The sequence below is a fragment of the Salvia splendens genome, chromosome 15, assembly GCF_004379255.2.
Source record: "Salvia splendens isolate huo1 chromosome 15, SspV2, whole genome shotgun sequence".
Classification (NCBI taxonomy): domain Eukaryota; kingdom Viridiplantae; phylum Streptophyta; class Magnoliopsida; order Lamiales; family Lamiaceae; genus Salvia; species Salvia splendens.
The window spans coordinates 2,956,341-2,970,794 of record NC_056046.1 but is presented as its reverse complement, the minus strand read 5'-3'; the positions used below and the strand labels follow the sequence as shown (position 1 = coordinate 2,970,794).

At 34.1% G+C, this 14,454-nt stretch overlaps 2 protein-coding genes across 3 annotated transcripts; both read left to right on the top strand.

Annotated features, from left to right (window-relative positions):
* The first annotated feature begins 6,917 nt into the window (after positions 1-6,917).
* On the top strand, positions 6,918-11,674 carry LOC121769053 (ankyrin repeat-containing protein At2g01680-like). 2 transcript variants are annotated; one of them, XM_042165716.1, is made up of 7 exons: positions 6,918-7,114; positions 7,301-7,376; positions 9,366-9,836; positions 9,932-10,081; positions 10,172-10,291; positions 10,433-10,623; positions 10,905-11,674. In XM_042165716.1, the coding sequence occupies exons 2-7, from the start codon at positions 7,310-7,312 to the stop codon at positions 11,508-11,510; spliced, it is 1,605 nt and encodes a 534-aa protein (XP_042021650.1). In that variant the 5' UTR covers positions 6,918-7,114; positions 7,301-7,309; the 3' UTR covers positions 11,511-11,674. The 2 variants fall into 2 exon arrangements, with proteins under 2 accessions (XP_042021650.1, XP_042021649.1); XM_042165715.1 differs by having other exon boundaries at positions 6,920-7,114; positions 10,172-10,623.
* An 844-nt stretch (positions 11,675-12,518) lies between these two features.
* Positions 12,519-14,166, top strand: LOC121768821 (sulfiredoxin, chloroplastic/mitochondrial-like). Its single transcript, XM_042165388.1, has 5 exons — positions 12,519-12,759; positions 13,341-13,495; positions 13,721-13,754; positions 13,838-13,931; positions 14,011-14,166. Exons 1-5 carry the CDS (start codon positions 12,687-12,689, stop codon positions 14,024-14,026), a joined length of 372 nt encoding a protein of 123 aa, XP_042021322.1. The 5' UTR covers positions 12,519-12,686; the 3' UTR covers positions 14,027-14,166.
* The last annotated feature ends 288 nt before the right edge of the window (positions 14,167-14,454 follow it).

Here is a 14,454-nt window from a genome sequence, read left to right as displayed (position 1 = left end):
ACAAAAAAACACATAATTAAAATCTTAAAAAAATAAATAAAAAGACATAATTTAAAATACTAGAAATTAAAAATTATACACTTAAAAACTACTCCACCTGTAGGCGGAATAGGGTGGTTGATACGCCGTCGGGGCCGACGAGCCTTGGGTGCCCGGCGTCGACGAACCGGAACCGGAAGCACCCAAGACATTGTACATGCCCCCCCCAGTCGCCAAACGTGTTCAAGTCATAGCCGCCGGAGCCGCCAGAGTTTCCGTCACCGGACATTTTGAGATGAAAATTGGAGAGAAAAGAGAGATGAATTGAGAAGAATAGATGTGTGTTTGTGTGTATAATGAAAATAAAATAGGAGTATTTATAGAATAAAAAATAAAAAATTAAAATATTACTGTTGAACGATAATATTACCATTTTTAATTTTTATTTATTAATTTTTTTATTAAAATCGAATTTAAAAAAAAATATTTATTGCGTCAGCATGACGACGCCCACTCGCGGGCCGGCGAGTGGGCGTCACGCCTAGCGCCAACGCTCGCCACGTGGCGCTGGCGCGTGGCAAGACGTCTCGCCAACCCACCCTCCGGGCAGAGACGCCCGCCGAGACGAGACCGAGATGGATGGCTGCATCGCCGTCTCGCTGCCGTCTTGTCTCTCCGAGACGAGACCGAGACGAGGGCGAGACGCGTTGCGGATGCCCTCAAAGGTTTGGATTTTGATGAAATTGTTTCCTACTCCATGAATCAAGTAATATTGCATGCACTTGATATTTCGACACACTTGTATGATCATATTCATGAGGTAACACAAATCGAAAAGGTAAATTATAATAATACTATAGTAAAATTAATTGTTTTCCAATCGTTTCAAGCTAATAAATTTATAGACAAAGAATGAAAAACAATTTAATTAGAAACTTTGTTCTACTACTCCTTTAGTCTCAGAAAATAAGTGCACACTTTGATGTCACCTAAATTTTAATAATAGTTAGATAGTACATTTTGTGGGTGGAGAAATGAGGGCTTTTTTTAAAATATGTAATGCGGAGTATATAAATGATAGTAAATTATTAAGAATTTTGTTAGGGAGTTTGCACTGTATTGTAGGAAATTTAAAAATGAAAATGTGTGAGAGAGAATCAGTTTAAATTAGTTGAATTGAATCTAGAACCATTGAGTAGAAGACTTCTTGAATCAACAAAACAAATATATCTTGAAATATGAGTACAAGCATATATAGTATTAGTACTTACTCCATAGGAAATAAGTGAATCAAGAAAATTTGCCAATTTAGCTGGAGAATGAACACCAAATCATACTACTAGTACTATATTAACATGCAGATTAGCTATTAAAATGCAACGACAACAAATTAAGGAATAACAGTGAGTAGCTAGTTTATTTAAGTTCATTCCCATGATAAAAGAAATGAAAGACCAGTCAATAATATAGATAAATTTAATATATCTCGAAGGAAAATTCAACACCAATACCCCATCATCAACTAATTAGAGTATAGACTATATCAAAGCAAATAACTAAGAAGCGATTAGCTAGTAGTAATTAACAAGTCAATAAATATGTACTAGTATATATATATATATATATATATATGTCCATTGATTACTAATTACAAGCTGTACATCCATTTCAATCTAAGTTTCGAACATCCTAATTTGGTGATTCAAAAATCCAACAAAACCCAAAAAAGTGGTTTCTATGACCACATACATATGTTGAAACATGAATTTCTTCAAATCCAAAGCAAGTCCACTATCGAACTTAAATGTCTGACAGCTTAATCTTCTATCACCAATTGGTTTATTAATTACACGCTTTAGTGAATGAGACCGTACCCAGCCTTGTAAGATATGTCACTCCTCTTCATCATTCTTGGTAATTGCATAAGTATCGGGGGCGGGGGGCGTTGGCGAGCATGAGCAAGCATACAGCGACGTCGCGATCCTCCTCGGTGGGGTCGGGGGCGGGCGGGGGGATGATGCCGCGCCACTTGCGCTCGGGGTGGCAGCGCATGTGGCCGAAGAGGGCCTTGTCGGACCAAAAGCGGCGGCCGCATTCGGTGCATGGCGGCGTCATTTTAGCGGCGGGTTTGGGCGGCGGGCGGAGGAGCTTGGGGCGCTTCTTTCTAGGGTTTTTGGGGGCGGCGCCGCCGCAGCTGATGGGGAAATCGGAGAAGAGGTAGCTGTCGATGTTGGTGTTGGTGCTCTCCATTTAAGACGGATCACAGTTGTAAGGCCCAATTTGGCAAAGCCCAAAATTTAAATGAGACTTTGTAGAGTAGTTTTGTCTTAGTGGGCGAAGTGGGAATAACCGTCTCAACCGCCACTTTCTCCAATTCACACACACAATAGATACATGCCAACATTTTGTATAACCGTTTCAACCGCCACTTTCTTGATATAACAAAAGTGGCTTCTTGCAACTCATTTTACTAATTTTTTTTCTATTTTCATGTAATAATGTAGCTACTACCACAACAAATTAATCTTATAAGGAAATAAAATTAAAGATACAATTATTTCGTTCGAAATAATTTTAAAAATAGGCAAAATTTAGATCTGAAAAAAAGGACCGCATTTGTGGAGTACTACTATATTAATTCTTGTGTCTCTGTAAATAGTGTTTCAGTATATTGTTCACTATTGTGTTAAACATTTAGGTAATGGTAAATAAATGCACGATAGATTAAGGCCGGGTTTAGGATTTATAGTTTCCCAATTTCAAACATAGTTAATTTGTGTAGACAATGAATAACGAGTGATCTGCCTAATGACAAGCATTACACATCTAAAAAATAATTCCAAAATTAAAGAATATATAGACAAATAATTGGCGAGAGAGACATCAAAATATCGAGAGGGCCCCTATAAACGAGTGAAAATCAACCATAGCAAAGAAATCCTCAACCGTCCACGTCGTGTCTTTCATTTCAATTTAACAAAATTGGATTCCTCATAGTTCACTTATTAATATTTAGTGTCGTCGTTGTTATAAGTTCGTAGAAGAATACAAAACTAAGTACTATATACTTTGTTATACAATGCAAAGAGAGAAAAAAACGTACTAAGAAAATCATGTATGTATGACAGACTCCTCCGACATATAAAACCTCAACGAGCTTCGAATTCGAGACATTATAACACCAATCTATCTACTTCCATCGCTAAATCGACACCGAACGACTTAAAGCTATTCTTCATTTTTGAATAAGTCATAAGACCCAGTGCACCATCCCCTTCACAATAAAATCGCTGGGCCACTCAAATAATTAAAGAATTCACTCATTCAAATCGATATTTTCTTGATGGAAAAATCGTACATATATGCAATTTCCTCCCCCCTTCCTGGCCTTCCATCAAAAACTACTTTGCCTATTGGTTGAAGTTGATTTGATTTTTGGTCGGCATTATTATTAATTTTACTTTGGTCCACATATATATTTATTGATTGGAAAAGTAGAAAATACACCATGCACGCTTGTACTTGGCGCCTTTTAGAGAAATTAATTTTTTTGCTGATGACCTAAATATATAGTAGGAGTATATAATTACTCAAATTAAATATTAAAATATCATATTGTGCAATGTCCACCACCAGTGGTTGATATGGTATCCCTTTTTTGTCTCTACAGCTGACTCAAATCTATACTTAAAAACTTAATTAAATAGATACATATCAATCTTTATTGTCGCATGTTGTTGCAAAGAATATTTAGACGTTCGGCGTTAATTACTTATATATGTGCAAATATATTTGATATGCTGACTTTAGAAATGACCTATTTAATGTGAGTTATTAATAGTTATAAATGTCATGTGACCAATAAATAAACACAGTCTGTAAATGCCTCTATAATAATATATATTCATAAAACTTTTGCACGTCGAAGAATATCTGATGATCTAATTTGTTCATATTATAATATTCTTTAGTACTCCATTTTTGAGTTTATTGTTATGTGATTGATAGAACTGTCATGTCAATCCAACTTAATGATAGCAATTGCAAACAACATTAATATTGTACTAATACTAAAGAATTGGACTCGCTAGCTAGGCCCCACCTCCTCACCCTAACCAAATAAATAAATTAATTAAATATCTCCATCGAAATGAAGAAATATACTTACATCTCAGCGTTGATCGAATTTGAATTCCAAGCCGAATTCCACCTATAGTTTTATTTAATAGATAAGTGACATCAAGAAGCTAATGGAATCTAGTAATGTATTGTTAGTTAAAGACCTAGGAGTCAATGAATCATTTTATATAGTACTTCATCCATCCTATTATAGCTGAGTCGTATTCTTTTTTTTTTTGTATCACTGCAGTTGAGTCATTTTCTTTTTTGACAAAAAGTACTTTACTCTTCCTTATCTCTCTACCTTTTTCTTTTCTACTTTATTTTCCTTTTACCTAACTCATTTAAAACATTTTTTCTTAAAACTCATGTCGAAAAGAAATGTTTCTACTAAAGAGGGATGAGGGAGTAGTCATTTTAATAGTCTCCACGAAATAGAAATATGAAAAAGGATATTTGTAATCATTCATCTCCAGTCATTTATTTACCATATTAAATAAATAAGAAATTAGAATAAATATATTATTAATTAACAAATTTAGGTAAATTTTTGACTTACTTTTGCCCTTGGAAAAACAGGAAAGGTGGTATATAATGGAAAGAGAGGCTGGCAATCCCAAGTAGTGGGTTTAGTAGTTAGAGAAAGAAAGATTCTGCATGAAAACCTTTCCCTTTATCCTTTGAAATACTAGATTTTAGGGGGATGGTGTTATTGTTTTTAAAAATTCATGAATAAATATATATACGAAAAATGTCTTTTATTTATGTTTATTTTTTGAATGCTACAACCTCTTGAAATATTTGAAAAATTATTACCAAAATGTCTTTTATTTATGTTTATTTTTTGAATGCTACAACCTCTTGCAATATTTGAAAAATCATTACCAAAATCGAGAATATGGTGTCTCATTTTTTGTAGAAATATACTGCTTAGTAAATCCAGCAAAAGTTTCTCAATAAAACAAATGACCAACTAATTAGAATTAATAAAAAAGTTCAGTGGAGTTCTAATTAAGAATTAACCCGCCCCCATCTTCTCTTCTTTTCCAATACGCATTCATCTTATTTCTATTCCCAACCTTTTTTATCCGCTTGTCTCTATCTCTAATAGTCTCACCTTTTCCAGTCATAATCTCCAACACTTTCATCGCCCCGCGCCGGTGTCATCTTTTTCATCGTGTCAGATTGTCTCCATCTATATAAGAACTTTAAGCAAAAATATAATAATATACGTATTAACAATATGTTATAAACACATATATTTAAGTTTGATGCTAATTAAGAAAATTATTTAATGAGAACGTGAACTTATGCCATAATAACAACGTATAAATATATATATTAAAAGCAAAAACAATATGTAGAAGATTTAGAAGAATACATAAAATCAAGCAAAATTTTTGCAGAATATAGCGAGTGAGTGAATTATAAACTATCAATTGTCATCTACTCTCTCCCAAACCTAAACCCTTGTTTCTATCTCCAATAGCCTCACCTTTTTCGGTCACAATCTCCAGCACTTTCGTCGCCCCGTGCTAGTGTCATCTTCTCCATTGCCTCCATCTATATAAGAACTTTTAAGCAAAAAATAATAACAGTATAAACACATATATTTTAATTTGATGCTAGTTTAGAAAATTATTTGATGGCAACATGAACTTATGCCATAATAATAATGTATAAATATATATTAAAATTAAAAGCAAAAATAATATATAGAAGATTCAGAATGAATACCCAAAATCAAGCAAAATTTTTATAGAAAAAAAGCAGGTTGAAGGAATTAGAAACTATCAATTGTCATGTATTTATAGTCCAAACAAATGAATTGGGGGCTATTCTAAAACCTTTCAATTTCCTCCATTTACTATAAAGATATTTAAAAACCTTTCAACTTTCACAATATTAATCCCTACAAATTGTTCAAAATAAATTTTAAAACAACAATTTCGGTAGTGAAAATGGAAACAAAATTAGGGGTTTTAGGCGTTAAATGTTAAATATAGTTAAGAATGCAATAATATAAACTATTGTATGTATAATAACTTTTAGAAAATGCAATGGGCAACAATTTCCGTTACTTCAAATGAATGAGTAATGCACCAATTTCCCAATTTAATGATATTATGTCTCTCCTAGCTAGTAACTGAAGACATATGCATAATAATTTATCAATATATTATTATAGTGTCAGACACAAATAATATTGTATAAATACTACTTTATACTAAATTACTAATAGTGCATGTATGCATATGCACATGTCGCATTCTAGAAAAGTGTGTGTATATCAAAAGTTTATTAGTATGAGATAATAAGTGTGTGTATATCAAAAGTTTATTAGTATGAAATAATTGTGGAATTATCTCGTATTTATACAATTGGGTTAATCAATTTATACGTTTTAATTTGTATAATTTCTGTAGAAATTTAATTTGTATAATTTGTACAGTCAAACTTTTAAATTGAATTATGATTAATACAATTATGAGTAATGGCACTTACAATATCATGACTAAATCCAACGTTTAATGATACGCAAATTAAATACAAAATTACAATTAGAAGCCAAAATTTATAAATATTCAAAAGTTTGCCCAAAATTCATAAATATTCAAAATAAGGCCAAAACTCGCATTTTATATATAGATAGATAAATAGATTTGATCAAACAATCGACCAAGAGTTGATGCAATTAAACTAATTCACAAAGTCTATGGACGCATTAAAGTATTGGTCAATGAACGCATTAAAGTATTATTGATTTATTATCACTATATATCTATTGGAATCGTCTTTTTTGCTAGCTTAAGATTTTTCCACACCCTGTGGAAAATTGATAAATGAATATCTCGACAACAGTGAGAAACTACGAGGAGATTTCAGTATAGCTCACTTGAAAATATTAAAAAAGATAAATGAATTTTTCCACTATTTATAATTAATAGGGTTTTGCAACAATACTTCATCTCATCTCACTACTCACTAGAGAGAACTATTCCACCTTCTTCTCAAGGTAAATTTCAATTCAAAAACCTCTTGAATTCCTCTCTCTCTCTCTTGAAAGCAGTACGCAGTTTCTCTCTTTTCTTCTTGATAGAGAATTTTTATGAATTTCGAAGAATAATTTAGGTTTAATTGATGCATTAATTGTGAATTATTTTATTGTATAAGAATTAATTTCCCCTTCAACCTTTTGTAGATCGAATCCATGGGTATTTTTGTCTCCAAAACCCGGAGAAGATCGAGACGCGACGAAATAAATCAGAATCAAAATGGTAAGTAGGTTAACATGATTTATGGTATTTCCACGCATAATTTTCACCTACTATATACATATTCTTAAGAGCGCATAATTTTATCTCAGGTAACTGGTTTTAACCGCGAAATCTACTTTCCAATTCATGACATATTTAAAATATGCTAGCAGTAAAAATATGTAGTAGTACTATTTATTTATATGGGTGTGTATATCGACTGTACCTACAAAAGTATATTACTTATATTTATTTATATATAATTATTTTTAAAAGTGACAAAGATAGAGTAGTTGATTACGAATCTATGCATGAGGATATTTTTCCATGTCATGGATTTGTCATTGCATATAGTTGTCGACATTTTCTAGTGGAATTATTATGGTACATAGACTAGGAGTCAACATACTCTGATTTTTATTCTGGTTGTTGGAAATTCGAGGTAGTAAAACTGAACTAACTATATTTATTCTTTCTAAGTTGATTCGCCGTTAATGAAAATTCCATGTTCTAGATTGGTTCTGGATGGAAAATTTCAAGCAAAATTTAACTACTCCCTCCGTCCCACGGAAGATGACCCCTTCCTTGGGCGACACAGAATTCTATGCAGTTTTATTTGGTATGTTAGTTTGTTTGTGACAAACTAAAAAGGAAAGTGGACAATCTTCGATGGGACAGATGGAGTAATTTTTTACTCTTCAAATCGGATTTACGCAGACTTTTATCGTAAATGATTGAATGAGGTTGATATTTAAAAAAAATGTAATATGGATTATGGGGTACCGGTAACACCAATACTACTATATTTGATCACTCAACTTTAATGTTTCATGCACGATCAATTTTCTTGTCTATTCATTTTCGATTTTATTGTATTGTTATTTCTTATAACTATATAGTACTCCTCCATGAATTAGTAATTGCTATATTAATGATTATTTGAGTTTATTGTTTCAAAAAGTTGATAAATTTATAAGATAATTTAATTATTTTTCAGTTGTATGCAAACTCACGTACCATAATAAAAAAAAGTTCATTTCTGGTTATATTTTCAAGTTAAAGTAGAGACTTCCGCAAGTTGAGAATTAAATAAAATAGTGAATAATATCTTATTGAAAAACAACCATAACCATATGTTAATTAAAAAAGGGACAAGCCAGGATTTTAATAGTATGACGCTGAAAGCATATTTTTATTATGAACAACTTTGGATCGGAAAAATTAAAATTGTATATATAAAAAAAATAGAAAGCAAGCAAGCACCTTTGCAAATGAACAAACCCTATACATGGACCCCCTTAACTTAAATGGCCTATCATACATATAATATCCCAATTCCAAATCCTAAATTCTAATAACTCGTTTTCAATGATTTACGACATCACCACATACGACAAGACCTTTACTGTAAAATTGTGTTTATGAAAAGCCATGTTATTTGGCTTTTCATTCTTATAACCATGTGAAATTATTATTGGTTTGATGTCATAATCTTTCATTTTCTCAGTTCTCTCTCATGTATTTTCTACCGTCTTAGCTTGCATATTAACAGCATTAGTTGTGTTACTTAGTTCTTGACTATATATTAAGTTACATATATACATTTCTGTGAAGAATAGTCGAGATATATTCCTTCCTACAGAGAGATATCTCGACTTGACTTAAAGACAATAATTTGCTTTCTTGTAACCTTTATTAAATTATTTTGAATATTTGTATTTTCTTACTTTTGTTTAGTTGTAATAGCAATGACTACTTATATTTCTAACAACACTTTCATTACGTGGAAACGGACACTGCCCCTTGTCTATTACTCCATTCGTCATCTCATTCAGGCACACCTTTTTTTAATTGTTAATTTGTTTCAACCAAGATGCTTCCTTTCCATATTTAGAATAAAATTTATCTCTTCTTTTTCCTCATTAAAATATTTATTTATTTTTTTTTATACTCAACAAGCACCTAAAAATCTCATGTAATTTAACAAATCCTTCTCAAACGTTTGAGCAGGCGGAAGAAAACCACCGAGCCGGGAAGTTGTGTTGCACGCAGCCGCACTCAAGGGTGACTGCGCTGCAGCCGAAGATCACTTCAGAGACAAAAACTTGATCAAACATCCCATAACAGAAGGAGGTGAAATCGCATTGCACATAGCTGCTGTCGAAGGCCGTCAAGATTTCGTCTCAAAATTGTTAGAGGTTATGGAAAGAGAAGACTTGGCAATTCAGAATGAGAAAGGGTGCACTGCACTATGCTTTGCTGCAGCTGGTGGCCACATTGGAATTGCTCAATTAATGTTGAGAAAAAATCCAGATTTGGCAAAAGTTAAGGGTGATGAAGGAGTTTGGCCCCTCTACATGGCTGCATTGCAAGGATTTGGTGAAATGGCTGAACTTCTCCTCATTCCCTCTAATATCGCATCTTGGACCCAACTAGAAAAGGCTGACTTGCTAACGTCAGCAATCGACTCAGGGTTGTATGGTAATGTTCACTAAACAAGTAGCGAAAGTGGGTAACTCTTAATTTTTTTTTATTTTTTAAATAATTATATAATATTATTTGTGTTTATTAATTAGATTTTGCTATAAAAATTGTGAGAGGTGATGAAACGTTAGCTTTGGCTAAAGATGCAAATGGCCTGACACCGTTGCAAGTGCTTGCGCGAAAATCTGTGGATTTTTCTAGTGACAATGGCCAAGGATTTTGGGACAACATTATGAGAAAAGGTCAGTGTTCAAATATGAGCAAAGTTAATTGAGGCAGAGAGTAATTTTCTCTTTTTTTGTAACAAGATGTTGCTTACCCAATATTTTCAGTGCTGAACTACATGAATATGTCAAAGACCGACGACGTGAATGCAGAAAAGGGGGATGCCTACACATTAATGGATTGTTTGTGGGAAGCTGCGGAATCATGTAAAGAAGATGTTGAAGCAGGTACCGGTCATGTATCTGCGCAATTATTTTTTATAGCAGCGGAAGCGGGAAACGATGAATTCTTGGTAGAGCTATTCAAGAAGGACCATAATTTACTATACAAAGTAAACCAAGACGAGCATAGCATATTTCATGTTGCAGTTCGGCGTCGCTATAACAGAGTGTTCAGCTTGATGTTAGAGCTGGGTGGTACCAAAGATTTGGTAGCATCATACATAGATGACGATGGTAACAACATATTGCACTTGGCTGGAAAATTAGCACCTCAAAATCAGCTCGACAACATTCCTGGTGCACCTTGGCAGATGCAACGGGAAGTGTTGTGGTTCAAGGTACGAGGTTTTTCATTATAGAAACATTAATTTATATACTACACATATATAGGGGTAGTTTGGTATATACTCCCTCAGTCCCAATAAATATGAAACATTTGGATTTCGGCACGGGATTTTATGTAGGGTTGTTTTGTGAGTTAACGAAGAGAGGAGAAAAAGTAGAGATGATGTTGTTGAAACGTTTCATTTTTTATGGGACAACTCAAAAAGAAAAATGTTTCATTTCTAATGGGACAGAGGGAGGGAGTTCCTGATATTTTGGTGTTCTTACTTGTCAGGTTGTGGAGAAGCTCGTCCGGCCCGCATTCCGACACAAGAAGAACTCGGAAAACCAAACGCCCCACGAGCTATTCATGTCCGAGCACAAAAATCTGCGTGCGGATGCAGAGAAATTCATGAAGCAGACTGCGAAATCGTGCATGCTGGTGACGATGCTGATAGCGACGGTGGTGTACACGGCAGCCTTCACGGTCCCCGGCGGGTACGACGGAAGAGGCGCCCCGATCCTGGAGAAGAGGAAAATGTTCGTGGTGTTCCCAGTTGCGGAGACGGTGGCGACGCTGTCGTCGCTGACGTCGATGCTGATGTTCCTGTCCATCCTGACGTCGCGGTACTCGGACGAGGACTTCATGGTGAAGCTGCCGTTCTGGATGGTGGTGGGGGTGGCGACGCTCTTCTTCTCGATCGTGGCGATGATGGTGGCGTTCTGCTCGTGCTTGCTGTTTTTCGAGCACGGGTGGGTGGCGGTGGCGCTGCTGCTGATGTTTCTGGTGATTGTGCCGGCGATGTTTGTGGTGTTGAAGTATCCTTTGTTGAGGACTATCTTAAGCTGCACGTATAGCTGCACCTGGTTGTTTCGCTCCGATGGACGCCTGCATTCGTAGGCGCCTTGGTGCACGTGCTTGTCACGTGATAGAGATTATGGTTTATGAAATAAGTGTGTATAACATAAACTCGGCATTCCACATATGTTGAAGATGTATATATATGTGTGTGTGTTTTTATGCATTACATAATTAAATAATTCTACTCCTCCCTAGTTTTCGAAGACTACACTACTTTATTTATTATTTTTATATTTTGATTCATCGTGTAAAAATAATACTCCTTCGTCCCGCTTTAGCAGTCTCAGTCACTTTTGAGCACTCGTTTTGTGAAAATGATAATAAATAGTTAAAGTGGAGAAATCGTAAAAGTACAAGAGAGTATAACGTAGATAAGACTCTTCTCTACATTATTCTCTCTCGGACTTTACCATTTCTCCAATTTAACTATTTATTATCATTTTTACAAAACGAGTGCTCAAAAGTGACTGGGACTGCTAAAGCGGGACAGAGGGAGTATATATTTTTATTTTTGATAATATTTTTCTCCTTAAGGGAAGCTTCGTTTTCTACTAAACTAATTATACTTCAACTAATACTCCCTCAATTCCCTTATAATTGAGTCATTTCCATATATACTAACTTTTTCTTATTTCTTACGTTACTCTTTCTTACTTTATTTCATCTACTTTATTCACTTTTTACTTTATCCTCTCGTACTTTTTTATTTATTTATTTAACACACTCAACATCCCTTTCCTAAACTTCATACCGAAAAATTTCGCCTCTATGAGGAAATTTTTTCTTAAATATCTCTCCTATTAAAATGGTCTTCACTCTTTATTTGAAAACAAAAACGAGCTAGAATAAAATAAAACGAAAAAAAAAGAGAAAAAGATCCTCAATTGATGAATGAAATTGTGGTGGTTAGATTTTTCTTTTGTCGGGGGTTATAATTGTTTTTTTAATCATTTTGCTTTTTAATGTCGAAATCTGTTCTTTTGATTTTTTTTAAATAAAATTAATAAAGACAAAATAAAATAAGGGGATATTTCACTCAATGATTAAACGTAAAACTCGTTTTCTTTCTTTCATATCTCAATTAAGGGGATATTTCACTCAATGATTTAGAGATTCCTCTTCAAAATTGTAGCTAATCGTATCCACTCACTCATATACACATACATAGATTAATACTACTACAACTTGTGTATGTAAAGATCAAGCAGAGAAACAATGGCAAATTTTCTACTCAATCTTCCAAACAATTTCAGAGCAGTTTCCGTTTCTGCCTCTACTTCCTCTAATGGTAATTCTCATCTCACATTATCATCCCCAATCGATTTTCTCATCAATTGAAATTATCTTCACTCTTAGATAAATGATTTCTCGATTTTCACATTTAAGATTCTGGGCAACTTGTCTGTCTAGACCCATAATTTTTCAATATCCTAATTGCAAGATTGTAGTCACTTAAATCATGGGATTCCCTTAATTTGAATTAGCTAGAGAAGCTTTTAATTATATTCTTTTTCAATTTTGGGGTAAAGTGTTTGTATTGATGTTCTCTAGTGACACATGAGCTGCTGGATTTTGTTTCATATTGTTACATTACGTTTGCAAAAAAAATGTAATCTTTGTTCCTTTATTATGACTTCAGCAAGGGAAACAATTTCATATTTTTGTAGTCTCTAGTTATAGTTGTGTTAGGATCTTCATTGAAATCAATTTTGTTGCTTGTGCTTGTTATTTCACATTGCACTGGAAATTGAGGTCAATACAATAGCTAGTTAGTTGGTTTATCCTACGGTAGATAAATGAGATTATTGATTTGTTGTGTAATAGATCAAGTGTTGCGAATCTAATTTGTCGGTGATTTGTGGATTCCAGGATCACCTCCTACTGTGCCTCAACAGGGAGGGCCAGTGATTCTTGAACTTCCTCTGGATAAAATCCGGAGACCTCTCATGCGTACGAGATCCAACGACCCTCAAAAGGTGAAGGAACTCATGGATAGCATTAGTGAAATCGGGCTTCAAGTACCTGTAAGCTCGATATCTCCCCCCTTTTTATGCCACGTTGAGGCTATGCAAAAAGATCTTGCTCGCTGTTAGAGATAATACTCATATATAGGCATTTATAGTAGTAGTAGTAGTAGTTTCTTATCCACATTCCACGATTAGGAAGACGAGTTTTTGTTCAAGTAGGGCTTGTGGATTTTGGGGGAATAGGCATCTCATTAGATTATAATCTTTCTACCTCTTGTGCAGATAGACGTGCTTCAGGTAGATGGTGAATATTATGGTATGTATTGCATTCGCTTAACTTATTCAAGATATTTTGTTATGGCCTTTAGAGCTATTCACCTGTGATTTGTATCTCTGGAGGTTTTTCCGGCTGCCATCGGTATGAAGCTCACCAGCGGCTAGGGCTGCCGACCATACGTTGCAAAGTTCGACGTGGGACAAAGGAAACACTAAGGTACTCCTGAGTTTTGGTATTCTCTATCGATCATTCAACTTGTTGTATCATTTAATCCTGCTTCATTTTTATGTTTTAGGCATCACCTTCGCTGACGGCACAAATTCGGTAGTAATGTTAAGTGTTACCTCTGTTATGGTGGGATGTAAACTATAACTAGATCTCATCTTATGTTGTAGTAGTAGAATACATACTCTATATATGTATATGAATTTTATATAGTTCTCTTTCTCAACTTTGAAACCAAAAGAAGTTAGATAGTGAAATTACAGTGAGCCAAGAATATAAATAATATGATCATCTCTGAGAGTGAATTGTGTGGTGTGTTACGTTTATAGAGCCTTTTCATCAAATACTGAAATTCTAAAATGCATGTGCAATCATAATTGTTACTACTACTATCCAATTATTTTGCATTTAAATCTATGAATTTACTCTTACATTTTTAGAAGAATTAAATTCAAAAGAAATTAAAATCTTTAGTTTTTAACTGCGTTATTTGTAGTAAAAAACAGACTATTAG

Bases quoted from the DNA above. Each gene is read 5' to 3' on its own strand.
- LOC121768821 (XM_042165388.1), top strand. From the start codon at position 12,687: ATGGCAAATTTTCTACTCAATCTTCCAAACAATTTCAGAGCAGTTTCC. The intron at 13,496-13,720 runs GTAAGCTCGATA...CCTCTTGTGCAG, and splicing joins AAATCGGGCTTCAAGTACCT to ATAGACGTGCTTCAGGTAGA. The intron at 13,755-13,837 runs GTATGTATTGCA...GTATCTCTGGAG, and splicing joins GGTAGATGGTGAATATTATG to GTTTTTCCGGCTGCCATCGG.
- LOC121769053 (XM_042165715.1), top strand. From the start codon at position 7,310: ATGGGTATTTTTGTCTCCAAAACCCGGAGAAGATCGAGACGCGACGAA. The intron at 9,837-9,931 runs GTAATGTTCACT...TTTATTAATTAG, and splicing joins AATCGACTCAGGGTTGTATG to ATTTTGCTATAAAAATTGTG. The intron at 10,082-10,171 runs GTCAGTGTTCAA...CAATATTTTCAG, and splicing joins GGACAACATTATGAGAAAAG to TGCTGAACTACATGAATATG.